Below are 21100 nucleotides of genomic sequence, written 5' to 3'. Positions count from 1 at the left end.
GTATTTTGTTTTTAGTGACTGTAAACTGCTCTGATTGTATGAAGGATGGAATAGCAAGACTTGAAAAAACTAAATTAAACTAGACTATCTAACAATATATTTACTGTGCAGTAAAAATGCAATTCTATAAGATGACATCTTAATTTGAGCACCAATACTGCGTCTGGTTTATAGAATAGTAGTGCATACTTGCATGATTGGTGCCAATAATTGACAGTCATGCATATAAGTACATGGCAGTACTCTAGAAAAAGTGCACCTAAATCGCTTAGTGAGCAACCAGCAGAGGGGCATACATTTGAGCGGAATAACAAAAGAAGCAAATTGCCACAAGACTTTCATAAAAAGTCTAATTTATTCACCACTAAAACCACAAATATGTAGTGCTGCTGTTGCTGCTGCTTTTTAAGAGAGAAACTGTTTTAAGCCCAGTAGCTGAAAATTTTCTTGACTGCTCCTGACTCAGCCCTTTGTGAGGTCGACACATAGCTGTGTCAAGCTTTTCATTATTTATCTATTTATGATTTTAGTGATGAATAAATTGGACTTTTTATGAAAGTCTTGTGGCGATCTGCTTCTTTTTTTTATTTCATGCTGCATATTGTAAGTCACCTGCCTACTTGTTTCTTGGACATAAATGTGGGTGGAGCATGCACAACTTATAGAATACTATCAGTGGAATGCAAGTAGGCACATCAATGCAGCTTTATGCTAATATGAGATAACATCTAAGGCATGCCCTTAAGCCGTTATAGAATTGGGGTACCCAGTCAAAATGACCCCGACAAAAAAGCTCCAAACATAAAAGCTCCCGACATAACAGCCACTGTCAAAACAGCCTGCCCACAATATAGCCCTTGGCAAATTAGCTCCCTGGCAAAAGGGCCCGATGAGGTAGCCCAGAATATGGCACTGCAGTTTTTTCTAGGGCACTAAGAATGCCCTAAAATGGGATCCTAATTTATAGAATTCCCCTGTAAATGTATGCCTATGCAGGGTAAATGCTTGCCACATCCCAATCATTTATAGTCAGGATAAGTTTGCGACTAATATGTGGTAAGTGCAAAAACGTATTGCACTTTAATAGGCAGGCCTCTGCATGTATGTTCAAAAAGTATACACAGTCCTCCAAATATTCAGCCGGTAGGAGGCAGCACAGTTAGCCAGTGCCGTAGCGAGGGCGGCTGACACCCGGCTGCGCACCCCCCCCCCCCCCGGGTGCAGCACGGCGCACCCCCCTCCCTCGGAGCGCGCACCCCCCTGGAGCACATTCTTACCACTGGCATAGGAAAGGGGACGGGTGGGAGGGCCACTCCGCCCCGAGTGCATGTCGCTGGGAGCTGCGTCGGTTCTGGGGCAGAGAGAGCAGGGAACCAGCGGAGCCGACACCACCCCCTCCCCAGCAGCGTACACCCGGGGCGGACCGCCCCCCCCCCTTCCTACACCACTGCAGTTAGCTGCTGCCGCCGGCACTGACCCTGGATATTCAATACCTGGCTGTATCCAGCAACGGCATTGAGTATCTGGTTTCAGTTTTGGCTGTGGCAATTTGATTGGCTAAGCCAATATTCAACACTAGGTTAAGTTAGTAGTAGTTAAAGATAGGCCTGTTATCGAAAATGTGTCCATGGTAATGTGGACAGGAATATCCAGTCTGATAGTATAGGCTGACTGTTCTTTTTCTGCTGTCATCTGTTCTGCTACTGTGATACATATTTTGTATCATGTGCTTTTCAGAAGAAACAAGTAGATCCTCACACATCTCAGGACACAAGTCATAATGCAGGAATACTTCATGTCTTATTCATAACAATAGCAATATGTGATCAAGGTTAATTTCATAATTTAATAGTACTTCATAGCTTTCATAGCCTCCCATCCTTTAAACCCATCCCCACACACAGGCCCCTCCCATAAACTCATTCCTCCACACAGCTCCCTCCCCCCCAAACCATCCTCAAACACAGTTCCCCCTCCCTCTAATATCTGCCACATAGTTCCCCTGCACCCGATTTCCTACCTAAACCCCTTTCGTGGCCTTTAACCCATACACCCTTGCCACCTTCCACCCCAGGCACCACAGGACTGGCACAGCATTTAGAGCTACTGGATGGGCTGTCATTGGTACTGGAGCTACTGAGTCAGAGTGACATCTCTTCCACCAGCTCTGCATACCATGCAGAGCCATGAAACTCTGGAAACACCATTCGCTCAGGGGTAATATACAAAGCCATAGTATTAAACTGTGAAAGTGATGATGTAGCGTTCTGGGCATAATCGGTAGAGTGTGCTAAATACTTAAAATAAACAAAATTACTGTTAAAATGCAACATTGGACACACTGGGACCAATATTCAGACCACAGGAGGCAGCCTGGCTAATTCCCGCGGTTGGCGGTGAGCCCGGATATTCAATGCCAGTGACCGGTATTAAATATCCAGTTTAGTTTTGGCTGCTATAAACTTAGCCAGCTAAGTCAATATTCACCACTGGCTGGATAAGTTCATAGCAGCCAAAGATAAGCCTGCTATTTAGATGGCCAGCATTGAATATTCATGGCTAGCTGGTTATGTCATGTGATATAGATGGTTAGCTGCTATCCCCTGGATTCTATAGAGTGCACCTAGAGGTATCCACCAAAATCTAAGCATATTCTATAACAACGCACATAACTTACTTGTCTTAACATGCTAATCAGAGTTGATAACAGCTCTTAACAAGCAATAATGAGCACTAATTGGCACTAGTTAAAATTTACGTGCACAACTCACTAAGCGCATTCAGTACTGCAGTGTGCCTAACTTCTAATGCTTGCAGGCAAAAAGGGGCATTGTAATGGGCAGGGAAAGTGGCGTTTCATGGGTATTCTGAAATTTACATGAGTAATTATATAATATAGCCCAGTGTGCCTAAATATATGTGCCAGAATTTGCACCATGTTTTCATTGGTGTAAATGGATGCGCGTAGTTTTAGGCGCTAGGATACAAACTAAGCGTATTCTATATACTGCGCCTAACTCTAGATGCCGCTTATAGAATATGCTTAGTTGGCACTGATTTCTGCGCCTATTTTTTAGGCACCATATATAGAATCTCCCCCTATGTGCTGACCGTGAATATTCAGTGGGAGATAGCCGTTTAAGTGCTATTTAACCGGCCAGGAGCCACTCCTGGCCGGTTAAATAGAGCTAAATATTGGGTAGACTGGCTTTAATGACATCACTTTGTTAATCATGTGACATTAAACACTGATGGATCTTTCACAATGTTTGGCTGAATGCACCTACATGTTGGCTTCGATGCCAGCAGGCTACTGCAGACCCCTGGTATCTGCAGCCCTGGTTACTGCCTTTTCTGGAATAATGGTTTTCTGTGTCCTGCCTGATGTGTCAGATGTGTTTAGGACTATCTAATTTCCAGTGCATTGCATATCCTGGAAGTCGTGTAATACGCTCCCCAGGCTACACGTACCTGCATCCCTCTTGGGGGAGAGGGGAGACTCTGAGAATAAGGATGTTCATCTATAGCTACTGATGGTGTTGGACTGTGAGGCCATCCCTGTAAAAGTAGCAAGGGTGCAGGGGTAGTTTTGAAACTGTAGGATATATTTGGCACACAAAGAGCTATTCCCTCTGCAACATGTCACTGCTACAAGGATGGCTATGTCAGGGGGTATTTCTATGCTGTTTACCCATGAATGATATCTGCAGACACACCATGGCATCTTGTAACATTTTGAGGGGGAAGGAATGTGTTAGTGCAAGGTACATCTTGCTCTATTACAGTGGCGTAGCCTGAAGTCAATTTTTGGGCAGTCCAATAGGTTGGATGTGTGGGCACTAAGCTTGAAGGAGAAAAACCTGTCACCCCTGCCCTATCCCTACTGTGATGCAACTTCCTGTTTACACAGGGCGGGATGCGGCAGAGGGAAGTTTACGCATGGTGAGATGTGGCACACAGACTTACGAATCATGATATACATAGAAAGTAATGTTCCTACCATTCCAGAGCCTGTCACAGCCCAGTACAGTTTCTGATCGTTGATGTCAATGGTTATGAACTCAATGTGATCAAGGTTACCGGTGACCAGCACAACTGCATTAGATCCATCCATGTCTGCACTGGCAATCTTTGCTGGGATCCCACTTTCGGTGCCTTGGTCTGTCCAGTACATTTTCCTGAAACAAAAGTTAGAGATCAGAAAGAGTTAATAATATCCTGGCTACTTTTACATTATATTAAGCCATGAGCAAGTGTGCCTTGAGAGAAAAAAAAGAAAAAACTTGTCTGGACGAATGCAAGCAGGGTCAGATTAAGGCATAAACTATGGACCATTAAGCTTAGGGGGGGACCCTGTGAGATATGTTTAGTACTCAGGAGGCTAGGATAGCTAACTAGATTATTTTCAAAATTCTACAGATTTGTAAATTATCCATCTCAAAACCATAAGGTTGACTAAAGTGTCTAGGTATTTTTCAGAGTTTAACCCTCTATAACTCTCCAGTCCTGCCCCATTCTGATGGTGTGGTAGGATCCAGTCAGTGGGAAGGCTGCTTTAGTTACAGGAAGGAGAGGGTGAGTTTGATGAGACAGAATGATATCAAAAAGTTGAAGCCGGCTCCCCCAGAAGCCGCCATCTTGGTTTGTCCAAAACAAACTAGCAGCTGCTGCATCCACATTGTTGTTGTTCATTGTTATTTTATCTCAGTTATAGTTAGAAACATGTTGGCTTGTGCAGCATATGAATGTACATACAAGAAGTATCAAAACAGAATACCCTTTCACAGGGCTTTTTTTGAGAGGGTACTTGGGGGTACTGAGTACCGGCACCTTTTTCATTGTCTGTTAAAATTGACCCATGGTTCCCAAGTTTTAATGGAAGAGCTCAGGTTCTACATACCAATTCTACCTTGTCATAGATTCTGTGACTGGTTGCAGAGGGCCTGGCTATTATGGGGTGGGTCTCTCAGTGATCACCCTAGAAAGGTGGCCAAGCATTTGAGTACCGGCACCTTTTTTGCTCGAAAAAGCACACTGCCCTTTCATCAGTTAGAGTCTATGTGTGTGTGTGTGAGAGAGAAGTGAATCCCACCACCATAGTACAGTGATTGCACGGGGGCCGAGGCATCAGTAGAATACACTGTCAAAAAAGAAAGGAAAAAAAAGGCTGCTCCAGAAATTGTGTGTGTTGTGTTTTTGATTTTTGGACAGACCAACACCTTACCAACCCAAACCATTCATTCGGACAAGCAGACCTATGTTCGGGCTCACTAGCAGGTGGAAAAATCAGCTTTTCTGTTCCCTGCGCTGAAAGCTTAGGAAAGGAATTACCAAAGGCTGGCTCTCCTCTCTCATCATGTGTGTGTGTGTACAAAGTTGTTATTGTCACCCATCTTTCTAATTCTTTTAACTTTTTTTTTTTTTAGTCCACTCAGCTTCTGGCCCATGACTGAGTGCTGGTGGAGTATAGGAGCCTTGGAATCTGTCTTATGAAGTGAATGAGTGGGGGGGGGGGGGGGGGGTTAATTAATTTATTATTATTTGGGGATTTTTTTTTTTTTAATAATGGCAAATTCGACAGGAAAAAGTCACCCGACCAGTGGAGGAAAAGACTGGCTTTTCTGGATGAGCTGTAGCAGTTTCACCAGAGCATATAGCGCAGCACTGAAATCCACAATACAGCCCTGCAAATAACAAAGCAAGTTCTGGAGCACTGATGAAAACATTTCACGTTCATTTAAATAGCTTTTCTGTCTGCAACTTGAATAATAAAAGAGAATGGCAGAACAATTCCCCTTAAGTAGTCACCTAAAGAATAGTTCTATGTTATCCAGTGATGTCCTATGTGTGAATATAACCCTCCCTTCTCTCACAGACCCCTCAGAAACTCCCCTTACATTCCCACCCCCTGCACGAACCCCTCCTAACCAAGCAGTTTAATAAAACCTCACAAGTTTGCTATTATTTTCAATAGCAGTTGCTATTGCTTTGGACAAAATAATATGGTGGCAAGCTCCGCCCACTGGCTTCAGCCCATAAAATGGCTGAGATAGGATCATGCCATCTCTGGTCATCAAACCTCCTTGGAGTTACAAGCAATACATGTATTTGAAGAGTGAGAGTGCATGCACATGTGTGTGTTTCTGTATCTCTGGTTGGGACAGTCTCCCTTTGAAAATGTGGGTTGGAGTAGAGAAGTCAACTGGTGCAAATGAACCTGTGCACATACTAAGTGAAGGAAAGTTTACAGCCCAAATAATTTACCCAGCTAACTTAAGTTACCTGGGCAAATTATTTTGAAAGCTGTCCTAATACTGTCTCTACAATGTCTATATCCTTTTAGAAGCATCAAAGAAAGCTAAATCTAATTATTTTTTGCATCTTCCATTTATGAAGCTTTTTTCACTTCAATAACTTTGTAAATAAATACCTTGGAAACATTGTCCATATATCTTACTCTTTGGGGAAGTTCAACCATGGCATCTCTGGTTTGTACCACTGGTAATGGAGAATGAAAATAACTTGCCCAACTTCCCTGGTTCTCAGCTCACTGCTCCAGAGCTGCCAAGTTATTTAGTTCCATCTACAAAACTTTTGGGTTTTTCCTGTTTTTGAATTTACAACTTGGTTTGGTATACCATTTGTAGTCCCTGATTCTAACCCCTGAAATCAGCACTGCAGGTTCCATAATGCACCAGGATAGGGTGGTCAAAATTTAGGACTGGCCTAACATCTCCCTCCTAGAATTGACAGCTCTCTTAATCATTCAGCCAGTGGTTCCCACACTTTAACTTTATTAATCAGCTAAAGAGGACTGCTGCCTGAGCCCTGAGCAAAGAGCAAATTGGCGGCATGTTTCAGCCACTGATGCCAGCACTCCTGCTCATGCTCAGATCAACATGAAATGAGAATGCACGAAAGTGATGGCATCAGCGGCTGAAGCATGCTGCTAATTTCCTTGCTGCTCAGGTAGCATGGAACTCAGACCTCGAGCAGGGGACCTCTTCAGCTGGTGGAGCTTGGGCATCCCCTCCAGCCAGTCAGCCACCCTCAATTTTGGAGAGAGGTTCTCTTGTGAGTTTGCAGCAGTATACCAGGGCGCCACAGTGCACAGTTTATCGCTGCCACATGCACAACTGGGCTCTGCACTTTTCCATGCTACTTCTGAAGAGGTCAAATGTGGGAGTAAGGACATACATGAAGACTAGGGGAGGGGGGACAGGAAAGTAAATGACTCAAGGGATGAAAAATGAAATGAATAGGGGACCATAATATGGTGGGTGCAAAAATGTATGTCTGCCTTGGGCCCAATATACTGTTAATCTGGCCATGGGTGCTAGAGTGTTAGGTTCCCTTAACAAACCTTCAGCTTTGTCCCCCATAGTATATTGTCAAGGCCTTAACCCTTCCCCCCACTGAGAATTCAATAATTAAGCTCAACAATCATGACTACCCCAACATCATCCTTCCCGGAACAAACTTATTCAAAAAAGGACATCATATTTCATTTTGTATATATTTACATAATGAGGAAATTTTCAAAAGCCATTTATTCAGGCAAATGAGTTATCTGAAAATTGCTCACCCTCCTTGCAAGTAAAAGTGCATGCAGATGATTCTTCATGTTTGGGTGGCTGTCAGGAAGAACTGTTTAGTCTTGAATGTGGCTACTCATTGCCACGCCCCCTCCTCCTCAAGAAGCTGCTGTCCTAACTGATTGCTTAGGTCATCTAACGGGTAAGCCAGTCCTGGTCATTGTCTAATAATTTAGTTTTGACTACTTGAAACCTCTGGTAAAACAGAGTAATTTAGGCTGGTTATTAATATTTTCACAATTAAATGATGGGCCCTATTTATTAAGCTGCATAAATTGTTGCATTTGCATTGTTCTGCTGTTTCACCATGTAAAATTTTATAGCAGTATGTCTTATATAACCTCCCTATCAACCCACTCATTACTTTACCTCACCCATTTCTATTCTTCTATCACCTTCTCCCACTACTCCAACCAGAGTTACACCTAATCACACTGACCACCCTTCAACATCTTCTGTCCTTCTGTGACTGTTCTCTTGTGCTTGACTGCTTAAATATTTTAAATTTAAATGCTTTACTTTTTGTCTATTAGATTGTAAGCTCTTTGAGCAGGGACTGTCTTTCTTCTGTGTTTGTACAGCGCTGCGTACACTTTGTAGCGCTCTAGAAATGTTAAATAGTAGTAGTAGTAGTAGTAGTAGCAGTATTCATTAACCTGATAATGAATCCTATGGAAATTGTGTGTGTGTGTATATATGTGTATTGCTGCAACTGAGAATATGGTGCACTCCTAACCATAGAAATAAGATGGAGGTCTGCTATCTTTGAAAGGACCATGCTGGTGGTAAGTTAAAAATACTACACCCTTAATCCCTTGTCAATGTCAGAACCCCCCCCCCCCCCCTCTGCCCCCATTGGGTACTGAACAGGCAAGAGAAATCCCCTATGTTCCTGTGGTTCTCATAGTCAAAATGACTCTTTACTTCCTAGCTGTAGTTTTGTGGTACTAACTGTAGAGGTCAGGCTGCCAAATATTTTACCATTGCAATGGCTGAGAAATTTAGCAAATAAAAAAAAATATTGAAAGCAAAGATGATAGAATATCAAAATGTGAACATTTAGGGAAAGTTTCTGTTTACAGTAATTTTTTCCTCTACCTTCACGTACAAGCTGAAATTCAGGATTCAAGAAATATATTTTATTTTACTCTCCTGAAATTTTGTTATTCAAAAAAACTAAATCAAATAAAACAGACAATCCCTTTAGGTGGAACTCAGGAATAGAATTAAATTAGGGAGATAGTGTTGTGCACAATACAGGAAATCCTATCTTGCATACTGTACCTTGAGTGAGCAGTTTTCAAAGAGGTTTCAGTGGTTAGCAGATGCATATCTGTAGAAGAAACGCTCTTTGAAAATTTCCCTGCTTTCTGCCTGGAAAATGGGTAGTGCTGGGGGCAAGGTTTGGGGATTTTATTTTGAAGTCCCAGTGAATTCCTTACCCTGCCTGCTCTGCTCCAGCAAAGTGCATGGGATAAAGAATCTCCACTGGACCAAGCAACCAATGGGATTTCATTAGGAAGTTTCCCTTTGAAAATCAGCATGTGGGCCCTGCAAGTTCCTCATGGACTATAAAAATTGACCTAACCAAGACAGGATGTTAAAAACATGAAACAGTTTAAGAAACATACCCTCTAGCAGGATCAACAGCTATACCGATAGGCAATCCAGCACCTACCGAATTACCATTATTGGTAATTAGAGTTTTTCTGTATTTTATTTCTCCGTGGATCTTTATTACCTATAATACAGAATAAAAATAACAACAAAAATAACTCATCATCTGTAGTAAACAGTCGCTTCTCCTTTATGTTTCACAGTTTATTAAAACCCATGTAACATATATGCTCTGCATCATAACTGGTTAGTCTGAAAAGTAACTGTTTTGCCAAGTTACTGTAATTCTTCCTTATTATTTTTGTTACATTTGTACCCCACACTTTCCCACTCATGGCAGGCTCAATGCAGCAGGCGATGGAGGGTTAAGTGACTTGCCCAGAGTCACAAGGAGCTGCCTGTGCTGGGAATTGAACTCAGTTCCCCAGGACCAAAGTCCACCACCCTAACCACTAGGCCTTATAGTTGGAGTCATCAGAAAATGACTGCTTGGCTCACCCAGTCTGCTCAGTAACATAAAAACTTAAGAAGTGACATGCTGTGTGTGTCAGATCAATAGGCCAAGGAGTCCAGCAACCAGTCACTAACAACAACCAGTCTGGATTACCAGGAAATACCCATCAGATTCCATTCCTTGCTGCTCACTCCCAGAAGTGCGAGTTGGAGATACTTAAGGCTATCTGTCTTCTAAAAACTAATCCAAACTTTTCTTCTTAAACTCATCTATATTACTATCTACTACATTTTATTCCAGCAAATTCCATTGTTTAATTATCTGCTAACAACTGATGGCAGTCGCAATAGGGAGAATGTGAGGCATCTAGTGTAGCAGAACAGCTGCACTGGCTAGCTGCTATCAAAAAAGAGGAAAGAGGAAACAGAGTGTACAAGTCAATATTTAGCTTGTGGTGGTCAGCATTGTTTTGTTTTTTTTATGCCAGCCACTGCAACTTTTTTATACTCGGATACCAGAGCTGAATATCTGGGTAAAATGTGGCTGCCAGAACATATCCAGGAATCAGCAACATTCAGACTGGTACCTGAATAAGTATCCAGATAAAGTCCCTTTGTCTCTGGTTCCAAAGTGGACTCTCAGACTTAAGAAATGTTTAAATAAATGATTGCCACATCCACTGTGATATTCAGTGGGAGATAGCCAGTTATCTCCTGCTGATTATCCGCGGTTAGGTGCTTAAAAGCTATGTAACCGGCCAGGAGCCATTCCTGGCTGGTTAAATGGTTTTGAATATTGGAGGATTAGTTTAAAAATCAACAAAAGCAAAAACCCCCATCACTGCAGATTTAGACATCCTTTTCTAAAATTACCCTATAAAAGTCAACTTCCTCCCTCTTCCGTCTATCAGTCCCTAAGGATTAATGAACCAAAATAAAGGTTATTTATTTGACCTGTGAATTGAAAGTGCCCCTCTAAGGACTGGTACACTCAGATCTGGGGTCACAGGAGAAGTAGAGAGATGCGGGACAAAGGGAGGGGAGTTTTGGAAGGCCCACCCATCTTAATTGTGGGATCACCCAAAATGATAGGTCTGGCTACGCCACTGCTAAGGATGCCAATGAAGAACTGAGTGAGTGCCTCTGGATGACCTCTGCAGCTTGTGGGTCTTGGGGATACCCACCAGCTATACGAAGGGCACTAGAATTTTGGGTGGACCTGAGTCCAAAGTGGGTGGGCCCAGGCCCACCCATGGCTATGCCACTGAGGCAGGGATTTGCAGAATAGCACTTAGGTGCTCTGCTAGCTCTTACACAGGTATGTGCGCACACAGGTGGATAATTGCTAGTATTCATTTACGTACATGGGGTTAGATTTAGTATATGGTGCACAAAAATCAGCACTCAGAGTTGAGCGCCCATTATAGAATAGCATTGAACGCTGATTTCAGCACCCAAATATAAGTGCTGAAACCAGATATAATTTCCGGAGCCCAATTTGAGCACAAACTACTGGTATTCTAGAACACTGCATGCAAATTTTAGGAATGCCCCAGACCCACCCATGCACCTCCTATGGCTACGCCTCCTTTTCGGTTGGGCACACTGGAATTTCGGGACACATTGTAATAGAATCGTGCGTAGCAAGATGTGCGTCAAATTCAAATTGGTGCCAGTAAGTGCCAATTAGCACCCAATTATTGGCACTAATTGGCTCCTTAGCCAATTTAGTTGGGCGCACTTCTTGAATTGGTGCCCACATATCGGCACCCAATTTTGGGCACCATACATAGAATTCGGAGGGGGTGCCGTGCATGTAAATGTGGGTGTCTAGGTTATAGAATTGCCTTGTGTATGAATAATGATGAGGGAAGAATGAGGGAAAGCATATGGGCCAAGAAGAGGGGAGATCAAAGAAGTCCTATATTAGTCCAACATAAATTGCTGCTACTACAGATTTCTATCATTTCGGTTTCTCAGGACAGAGGCAGCATTTCACAAAGGGGCCCTTTTTTTAAACTGCAGTAAAAAGTGACCTGCGCTAGTTTGGGCACGTAAAGTTGGCACACGCTGAGCCATTTTTTACCACAGCGAGTAAAAAGGCCTTTTTTTAAATGGACTAAAAAATGTATCCCTCGGGTGCAAATAGGCTAGAATCGCTACTAAACATACAAAAAATCCGCTGCCACAAAATGACAATCATCAAAACTGCATAAAATACAGTTTAATGTTTAGCAGGAAAAAGGCCTCAAAGAGCTTACAGATCTTACATATATCTGCTAAAGCTAGAACGGATCAAAGGATCCTGCCTTCATCATTGGCCAAAAAAATCTTTTGATGTAACGTATTCCCTGCTGATATAGGTAGTCTCAGATCAACTAGTCAATTATGTAAATAATTTCCAATATACAGAAATTTAATTAGCACCATCACTTATCTTTCAAGTTGGTGCTTCTGGACCGCGTTGCCCAAATTAGTGCTGTGCTCCACTCTCCTCTATTCATGTGCCGAGCCGACAATGGCAGTAAATGGCCGTGTGCTAATATTAAAAGTAGCGCATGGCTACTTACTGCCTGAGCCCTTACTGCTGCCCTCTGACCTAGCAGTAAGGGCTCACATGCCACTAGTGCTGTAATCTAAAAAATGCTAAATAGTAGTAATCAGGCAGTGTGCGGCAATGTGGCCGCGCTGCCGATTACCGCCGGGAACACCCCCGCAGTACAAAATAGAAAATTATTTTCTACCATGGAAAACTGTGCACGCCAACCTCAGAACTACATCCAGGCACCCACGCTACCCTGGTGTTAAGATCAATTTGGCACACGCTACCTGCATGGTAGCCCTACCACAGCTTAGTAAAAGGGCCCCAAAATCCTTTCACAGCAGTACCTCTGTGTTTAGGGGAACTGTTATTTGTTTTCAGATTTCAAGGCAGAAAACGTTTATGTGATTACCTCAATTGACTGAGTGGCAGGGTTTGTGTAGTAAAGGTTTCCTGATATCCAGTCTAAAGCCAGTCCAATAGGAGAGCCTATTATAGCCGCTGGAGCGAACACTGTTCTGTTTGTTCCATCTGACCTCACTTTGTGAATTTCACCCTTGGAAAAAAGATGAGAAAAGTAAGAAAGTTTCAGGGACATCTTTTCTGTTTCCATCAGCAGAAGTGCCTATCTCAACAATCTAAAGCCAGAAAAATGCAAAAAACAAAACAAAAAAAACCCCTAGTGGTAAGCTATAGACACTAACATATTAGCAATAAATATGAATTAAGCATATTTTATATGATGAAATGAAAACTACTACATGGCCTTATATACACAAAACAGTTAGCACACAAAAAGCCCCATTTTCCATAATACAGATCAAGCAAAATGAAAACAGGAAATAAGATGTTTCATTATGTTATACAAACAGCATTAGCATCATATCTATGTTATTTGAATGTTCTAATGCATGCCTATTAGGTATTTCATTGGTATTGTGCTGGCATCATGAGTATGCTATTGATGTTATTTGAAAGTTTTTCCATGCTACCTATTATGATATCATTTGTATTCTACTGACATTTTTCATATTTTGTTACGATTTTTTACAGTGCTGTTAAATGTGTATATTTCTGATACAGTTTCATGTTAGTCCTAGTCCTAGGTTTCAATTTGCCAACTCCAAGTTTACCTCATTGACTGTATTTATGCTTATATTTGGTCATTTTACTATTGTTATGCTGTTGACATAATTGTACATTTTATGCTACATTGTACCTACTGTATACTATCCTGGGTAAATCTTTACATAAAGGTAGTTAATATATCCCAATAAATAAATAAATCAGAAAACTGCATTATACCGAACACTTTGAGGCCTTATAGACCTCCACAGGGAGCACATCACATATCAATTAATTCCTTTCTTTGTTTTCTCTGCATTTTCCATTACTCAGTACTTACTGGGTTTTCAATCCAATAAATCATCTGTTCAGAGTCATCAAAATCAACATCATATCCATTCTGTATGCCAGCTATAGGGACCATAGCATCATTGGTCTTCTCAATAGGGTTAAGGGACATTCCATAAATGATATTATCTCTTACAGCTATGAGGAAAGGTTGTTCATCTAAAAAAATAAATACAAGTCAATGGCACTCTATTCATTCTTAATATACCTTTTAACAATATTCTCTGTGTGAGGCTTATTTACTAAGCTGTGTGAGCATTATGCCTGCTGAAACCTGGCATCCAACTAATGGCAGTTGAGCGCATAAATGATACTGTTCTATAACACAGTGGTTCCCAAACTTGGTCCTGGAGACACCCAAGCCAGTCAGGTTTTCAAGATATCCACAATGAATATTCATGAGAGATTTGCATGCAGTGCAGGCAGTGCATGCAAATCTCTTTCATGAATATTCATTGTGGATATCCTGAAAACCTGACTGGCTTGGGTGCCTCCAGGACCAGGTTTGGTAACCACTGCTATAACACCTAAATTCTGGCAACACCCCTGACCCACCCATGCCCCTCCCAAAGCCATGCTCTCTTTTGAATTGCACTCCATATAATTTAGGAACGCATGTTAATGAATAGGGCACAGGGCAGATCCACATGTAACTCCAAATAAGTGCCTATTAACACCAATTATTGATTGTTAACAGCTCATTAACTAATTAGTTTGCATGTGGATATGGGATTCGTGCCCAGATTTGGGAGACCTATATGGAATCTGAGGTTAGTGGGGAATAAGGCATGGAAATGGAGGAGCACGAGTGGGAACTAAGTGTTAGTGTTCTTGAGAAAGTTGAGATTATGTGACTCAGTTAATGACATCTGAATAGGTTTGGCTAACTATATTATGTTATCTACAATGCCATTAATCTACAATAATGACAGTTCCTTTACCTTTACTAAATGGGAAACTACTGGAAATGCCCCCAGTAGTTAACACACAGGTTTTGAAGTTATTGCACATTCATACCACACTTCAATAAATACGGTGCTAAAGGGCATTAAGCCCTAATGAACTATAATGCCAGGGTTTGCTTTTGGACTTACACCACTGAAACCAGATGTATATCCCGGCGTGCAAGTTGGGCGCAAGTCCCCCAAATTCTATAACATTGTGCGCATTTTAAGGGAACGTCCCATGGCCACACCCCTTTTGCAGATCTGCACAAAAAATACTTATGTGCTGTTCTATAAATGGGTAAGTGTGTTTTCATGCAGATCTGACGGTTCTGCCCCATTTCGGCGCCTTGTAGCAGTTAGAACACTTTTTGCGCCGAAACTTTGGTGCGGAAGTAGCATATAACAATTGGTGTCATATATAGAATTTCTCCCTAAGCCCATATTTTATGCAGCAGTATGTACAGGATTTTTTTTCACATCCCACGGGACTTGCAAAAAATAATTCAGGAGCACTTACTACATCCTATTTAGGAGGTGTTAAATGCTTCCACATTAAGTCCACATTATCCAGTTAGCACGCACTATTGTGAATGCACTAGCTGAATAATGCTTCCATGCCCATTACCCGCCCATGGCATGCTCCCTCTCAAAAAAATTTGAAAGAATATAAATATCAAGTGATTAGTGCACACAAATAGGCAAAATATCTCAAAACACTTTAACACGTTTCATGGTGTCTTTTTTGGCACACTAACTGCACATTAAGTAACATTAAGGTCCCTTTAGTAAAAGGGCCCTTAATGTTAAGGGTATTGGGTTTTGGTTTGCCTACATCAGACCTTGAGGCTTCAAAGCCTGTTGCCTGGTGGTTGAGCAGCCAGAAAGACTCTTGTAAGAATCCTCACATGATTTTAAAACACACACACACACACAAATGGCACAATACACTTGGCTCATTAGAGAAGCCCCCTCTGAAGGCAGAGGACCAAGAAAATTTAATTAAATGTTAGAGAGAGTTCTGCCAGCTGTTAATCCACAATTTTGGATGAATGCTATGCTAGTTGAATATTTGTTAAAGAGTAGAGCATTCTCAGGCATAAAAGGTCAGATTGTGTCTCCCCTGAATTCAACAGAAGGGGAGAGAAGCCTACATGACTAACCATCTCATCAAAGAAGCAGCTGATTTTGGTGAAGAAAAAACTTGCTTCAGCACTGCCAACTTTACACTGAAGAAGTCAGTAAACACTGTTACTGAAGTATACGACCTGCAGGTGGCATAAAGTACCACAGTCTTTCACATTAATGCCAAACAGCATAAGAATCACCAAGTTTGAAATGTGTCTGTAAAAATGTACAATACTGAAGTATAAGCAGAAAATAACTTCTAGAGAGAGAAAATAGATTTTTTTAAACAAAATGTCAATTTATAATTTGGGTTGGTACTTCCCAGACTTCTTAATAATCCCACTGGTGCTACCCCAACTTATCAGAAGTTTGTGCTGTATGGCCTTACAGAATTTAAAGGGGGTTTGGACAGATTCCTGAGGGAAAAGTCCATTGAACATTATTTAAAAAGAAAATTGGGGGGGGGGGGGGTGCCGGGTTCTTGAAGCCTGGATTGTATTATATGTGGTAGTAATGGTAAGTGGGGAGATTGGGGGGGGGGGGGGGGGCAATGGAAGAGAGGGATCAGGAAGTCCCCTTCATATTTTCTGCCCTGGACCCCAGCATGTATATGATCAGCCCTGAGTGACCAATTAACTTCCTAATATAACATCATAGATCACAACTAATATAAGTAGGTTCTGTTCTTATGAGGAATTGGTTCACTACATAGACTACAATATTTTCCTTTCTCAGCTACTACATAAACAGTTTTATTGATTCAAATTGAACTGTACACTTTTCTCTTTGTCCATAACCAACAGTAAACGTTCAGAAATCAAATTCTGTGTTGCTGTCTAAAATGTGAAAAAGGAAGCATACAGCTCTCAATTCCTCTACTAGGTTCACTGTACAATAGTTTTAAATGAACACTTTACTTTGATCTGGAATATAACGCATCTAATTTTTAAAAGTCTTTAAGGGGCTCTTTTACTAAGGCGCATAGGCGCCTATGCACGTCCAACGCGTGTCAATTTGGAACTACCGCCTGGCATGGCTACCATGAGCCCTGGGCAGCAATTCCATTTTTTACGCATGTCCTATATGCGCGTCAGAAAATGTTTTTTTCTACCACGTGGTGGGCAATAATTGGCAGTGTACATACAGTAAGCTGATGATTACTGCCCAGTTAACGCGTCAGACCTTACTGCTAAGTCAACGGGTGGCGGTAAGGTCTCAGGCCCAAAATGGACGTGCACCAATTTTTATTTTGCCACACGTCCATTTTCGGCCCCAAAAAAGGCCTTTTTTACAGGCATGCTGAAACATAAACCTGTGTGCATCCAATACACGTCCAGGCCATTTTTTGGCGCACCTTAGTAAAAGGGCTCCTAAGTAAATTCACTTATGTGACTTGCTTTACCAAACAGACACTTTAAACTGCCTCCATGATGGACATTTCTTTTCGATGAAAAGTCCCACGAGTATATACATTTATTCTATACAGGGCCAATATTCAACATCATTTAAGAGGGCAAGAGGGCAGGAGAGGCTTTTGCAAACTTGAATCATGCTAAGCTGGCTATCTGCTAATACTCAATGGCACAATCTGGGCAGTGCTGGGACAGTATGGAGCAGAGTTAGGGTGAAACCAGAAGATATGTCGGGCACCAATGATATTCAGTGCCGGTGCTTTCATGTCTAATCAGGCAGGCAGAACCATATAAAAAACAGTCCTTTGTTTGCGCAGTTAGGGGCCCTTTCACTAAGCTGCGACAAGCTCTACCGCACACTTACTGCATCTTAAAAGGGAGTACCATGGTATACTCAGGCACCCTACAGTAATTTTCAAATTTGCATGTGCTAACCATGGGCTAAAAAATATATTTTTTTAAAATTTTCTGGGAGGGGGGTATGTCTTTGGGGATGGAGAGAGGGTATTGCTGCGCTAATCAGCACATCTATATTACTGTGCACTAACTGGTTAACGCAGGATTAGCATGTGAGCCCTTACCACCTGCAACATAGATGGCAGTAACTGCTCATGTGGTCATTTTATACTAATGGCAACAATAATGCATGATTGTAAGCTCTTTGAGCAGGGACTGTCTTTTGTATGTATGGTGTACAGCGCTGCATATGCCTTGTAGCGCTATAGAAATGATAAGTAGTAGTAGTAGTAATGTATCCAATAGCCAATGAAGAATACGGTCACTACAAAACAGTTTCCATTCTGAATCAATAAATAGTGATCACCCCAAACACACTTGTCTGTTCAGGGAATCTTTATCAAACAATTCTTAATTTTTCTTTAACTTTTGTCCATTAATGGAAGGAAAAGAGCCTCAATTGTTGCTGAAACCTCAACTGCATTCATAGGAACTGTACACTTTAGCTCAGCTGTATTCATCAATCATCGTCTCATAAAACCTCCGTATCGATTATATAAATATTTTTCTTTTTCTTTTATTTATCCAAGATTAAAAGTCCTCATTTCCTGAACGGATCTGATAAATTCAATTGAAAATCCTTATATTTTTCAATTATTGATTGTCCAATTAAAAGTTAAGTCTCTTTTAGCCTCTCTTATGCTCAATGATTGAAAAATATAAGGATTTTCAGTTGGATTAATCAGATCTGTTCAGTAAATGAGGACTTTTAGTCTTGAATAAAAAAAATTAAAAAAAATGTATATAATTGATACAGAGGTTTTTTGAGCCAATGATTGAATACAGTTCCTATGAATGCTGTTGAGGTTTCAGCAACAAATGAGGCACTTTTCCTTCTGTTAATGGACAACAATTAAAGAAAAATTAAGAATTGTTTGATAAAGGTTCCCTGAACAGACAAGTGTGTTTGGAGAAATCACTATTTATCGATTCAGAGTGGAACCATTAATGCATGGCCATTAATTAAAAAAATAGAAAATCGGCCATTTTACTGCTACAGTATAAATGGCCTTAGTGCTTGGGGAAAACCTGAGAAAGGGTGCACTAAGGCCACTTTTTACTGCAGCTTAGAAAAAGGATCCCTTAGGCATGCTGGTACTGTCACTGAACATTGACTGGCACCAGTGTAACTTCTGTGTCCACTGATGACCTGCATATTCAATGCCAGTGCCTTGGCAGGTCCCAACATTGAATATCCAGATCTAATTTAGCCAGCTGAATATTGATCCGTCCATGTCTTTCTTTTAACTGAACATTAAAACCCAGAAAATTAGATGTATGCTTGCCTCTTCTGCAGCTGATGGAATCAGAATGAAGAATCCAGCCCGAGGGACAGGCACAGGTGTAAAACCGTGGCCCAGATGAAGAGAGTAAACAGAGGTGGCTACAGGAGGCTGCTGAACACGGATTGAAACCTACATGAGAAAAAAAGATCAATCATGTGTCATATACAAATCTGGCATAAAATATGAGCACCGGTGTTTGGGTGCTTCAGTGCCATCTATCTCATGTGCACCAAGAGAATTCATGCAGGAGTGAAATGCCATAAATACAGTATTTCATTCATATACACCTCAGAATACTTCATGACACTGCATGACTTGTCCATAAGAAAAAGTTAGAAAAACAAAGCTCCAATAGACTAGAGAAATTCATTTTCATAGAGAATCAATTAGAAGCTAATCAATGGGAAGCGCTTCAGTAACTTTGGTGAATAATGACATTATGGCCTTTTGATTCTACTGCACTAAAACATGAAGCGCTTTACCAAAAGAATTCTAAATGATTATTGAAGGGGTAAATGGAAAAGTCACTTGCATGCATAAAACTGAAGTTTGTACATGGAAATGGCTTGTCATAAAGGGCTAGATTCTATATATGGCGCCTGAAAATTCCGTGAGGAAAAAAATAACACCTAGGCATATTCTCTAAAACATGCCTATATTTTATAGAATAGGCTTACATTTCTGCGAGGTATACAGAATATGCCAAACACTTCTCCATGCAACCAAATTTAGTCACGGTCATTTATGCCATGCTTTACTTGGCGTCAATCCCGATGCCTAAATTAGGTGCAGAGTGGGTGTATTCTATAACAATGTGCATAGATTTTAGAAACACCCATGGCCACTCCGCCTTTCAACTATGTGACTTAGAATTTAAGTGCACCATGTTACAGAATACACTTATCCCCCTGTTTACTAAGCCACGCTAATGGCTGCCACATGGCAATGCCGACACAGCCCATTCACTGGGAAGAATTATCCCACTAAATCTAAGGAAAACTAGAACAATGCAGCTGATCTCAAATCAGGTTGATTGCTTTCAAATCTCCAGTTATGGCTACAATTCTAGTCACACACTATAATTATGTGAACAGTGGTACAAAAATGATTATCTTCCTCTTGTTTTGATCTAGACATTATCTCAAAAGTTCACAAAATGAAATCAGCACACAGCTAGCTTTAAAATAAAATACATTAAACATTTAAGGGTCCTTCTACTATGCTTAAAATGCCATACCATGGGGTGCGCTCAGGCATCCCGTGTTAATTTTGTAACCTGCATGCGCTTCCCGCGCACTAAAAATAGAAATTGTTTGGCGCTGGTAGAGGGTCAGGGATGGAGAATAGGTGTGCACTGCACTAATCAGCACAGCTACATCACCGTACGCTAACTGATTAGTGCATGGTTAGCACTTAAGTCCTTACCACCTAGAAAATAAGTGATGGTAGAGGATCACGAGCTAATGGGAAAATTAGTGCATGTCCCTAGTGCATGTCCCAAGAAAAGTCACCAAGATTGAAGAACACAAATACTATGAATGTGAAGAAGAACAAAGGAGCAGTGTTTTCAACAGGACACGTCTCAACACAAAGAAGCAAAACAATGCAGTCAAGGGATTCACAAAAAAAAAGTCTTTATTCTAAGGGGTATGTTTACTAAGGTGCGTTAGTGTTTCTATTGCACCTTTATATTTAAGGCGCGCTAAATGCTAATGTGCCTGTACATTTCTATGGGTGCGTTAGTGTTTAACGTGTGTAAACCATTTACGCGCGTTAAAAACACTAACGTGCCCATAGCGCACCTTAGTAAACATAGGCATAAAAGTCAAATAATCATTGTTTGACTTTTAGAATAAAGACTACTTTTTTTTGTGAATCCCTCGACTGCACCATCATCCTTCTTTGTGTTCAGAAGCATCCTGTTGCAAACACTACTCCTTTGCGTCTTCAAAATTAGCGCATGGCCATTAAATATATGTATATATATATGCAGCATATAATTTAGACTGTTCATACTCTTTAGGAGTGTAGAGTAAGTATTTTTATATTAATGTGAGTATATGAGTCAAATTTCAAAATGTATTTTTGCATTATGTTTTGTAGTACACCAAAGTCAATGGGATAAGATGGGTAGTTTATAGATAGTTTTAAATAAAATCATAGAAAAGAGGATTGATTTTCAGAACCTATGCTG

The 21100-nt window shown here is 41.0% G+C and overlaps 1 protein-coding gene across 1 annotated transcript in view; it reads right to left on the bottom strand.

The window, feature by feature from the left end:
* The window catches only part of LRP2 (LDL receptor related protein 2), a 334494-nt gene that overhangs the window by 181177 nt on the left and 132217 nt on the right, over nt 1-21100 (bottom strand). The window contains exons 27-31 of the mRNA XM_030210857.1: nt 13613-13779; nt 12620-12763; nt 9227-9336; nt 4001-4178; nt 3472-3558 (exon numbers count right to left, since the gene is read on the bottom strand). Of these exons, the coding sequence (XP_030066717.1) occupies nt 3472-3558; nt 4001-4178; nt 9227-9336; nt 12620-12763; nt 13613-13779 (686 nt within the window). The remainder of the gene's footprint in view (nt 1-3471; nt 3559-4000; nt 4179-9226; nt 9337-12619; nt 12764-13612; nt 13780-21100) is intronic.

Source organism: Microcaecilia unicolor, chromosome 7 (genome assembly GCF_901765095.1).
Source record: "Microcaecilia unicolor chromosome 7, aMicUni1.1, whole genome shotgun sequence".
In the NCBI taxonomy this organism is placed as follows: domain Eukaryota; kingdom Metazoa; phylum Chordata; class Amphibia; order Gymnophiona; family Siphonopidae; genus Microcaecilia; species Microcaecilia unicolor.
The sequence above is the reverse complement of the archived record's forward strand: the minus strand, read 5'-3'. Positions and strand labels throughout refer to the sequence as shown.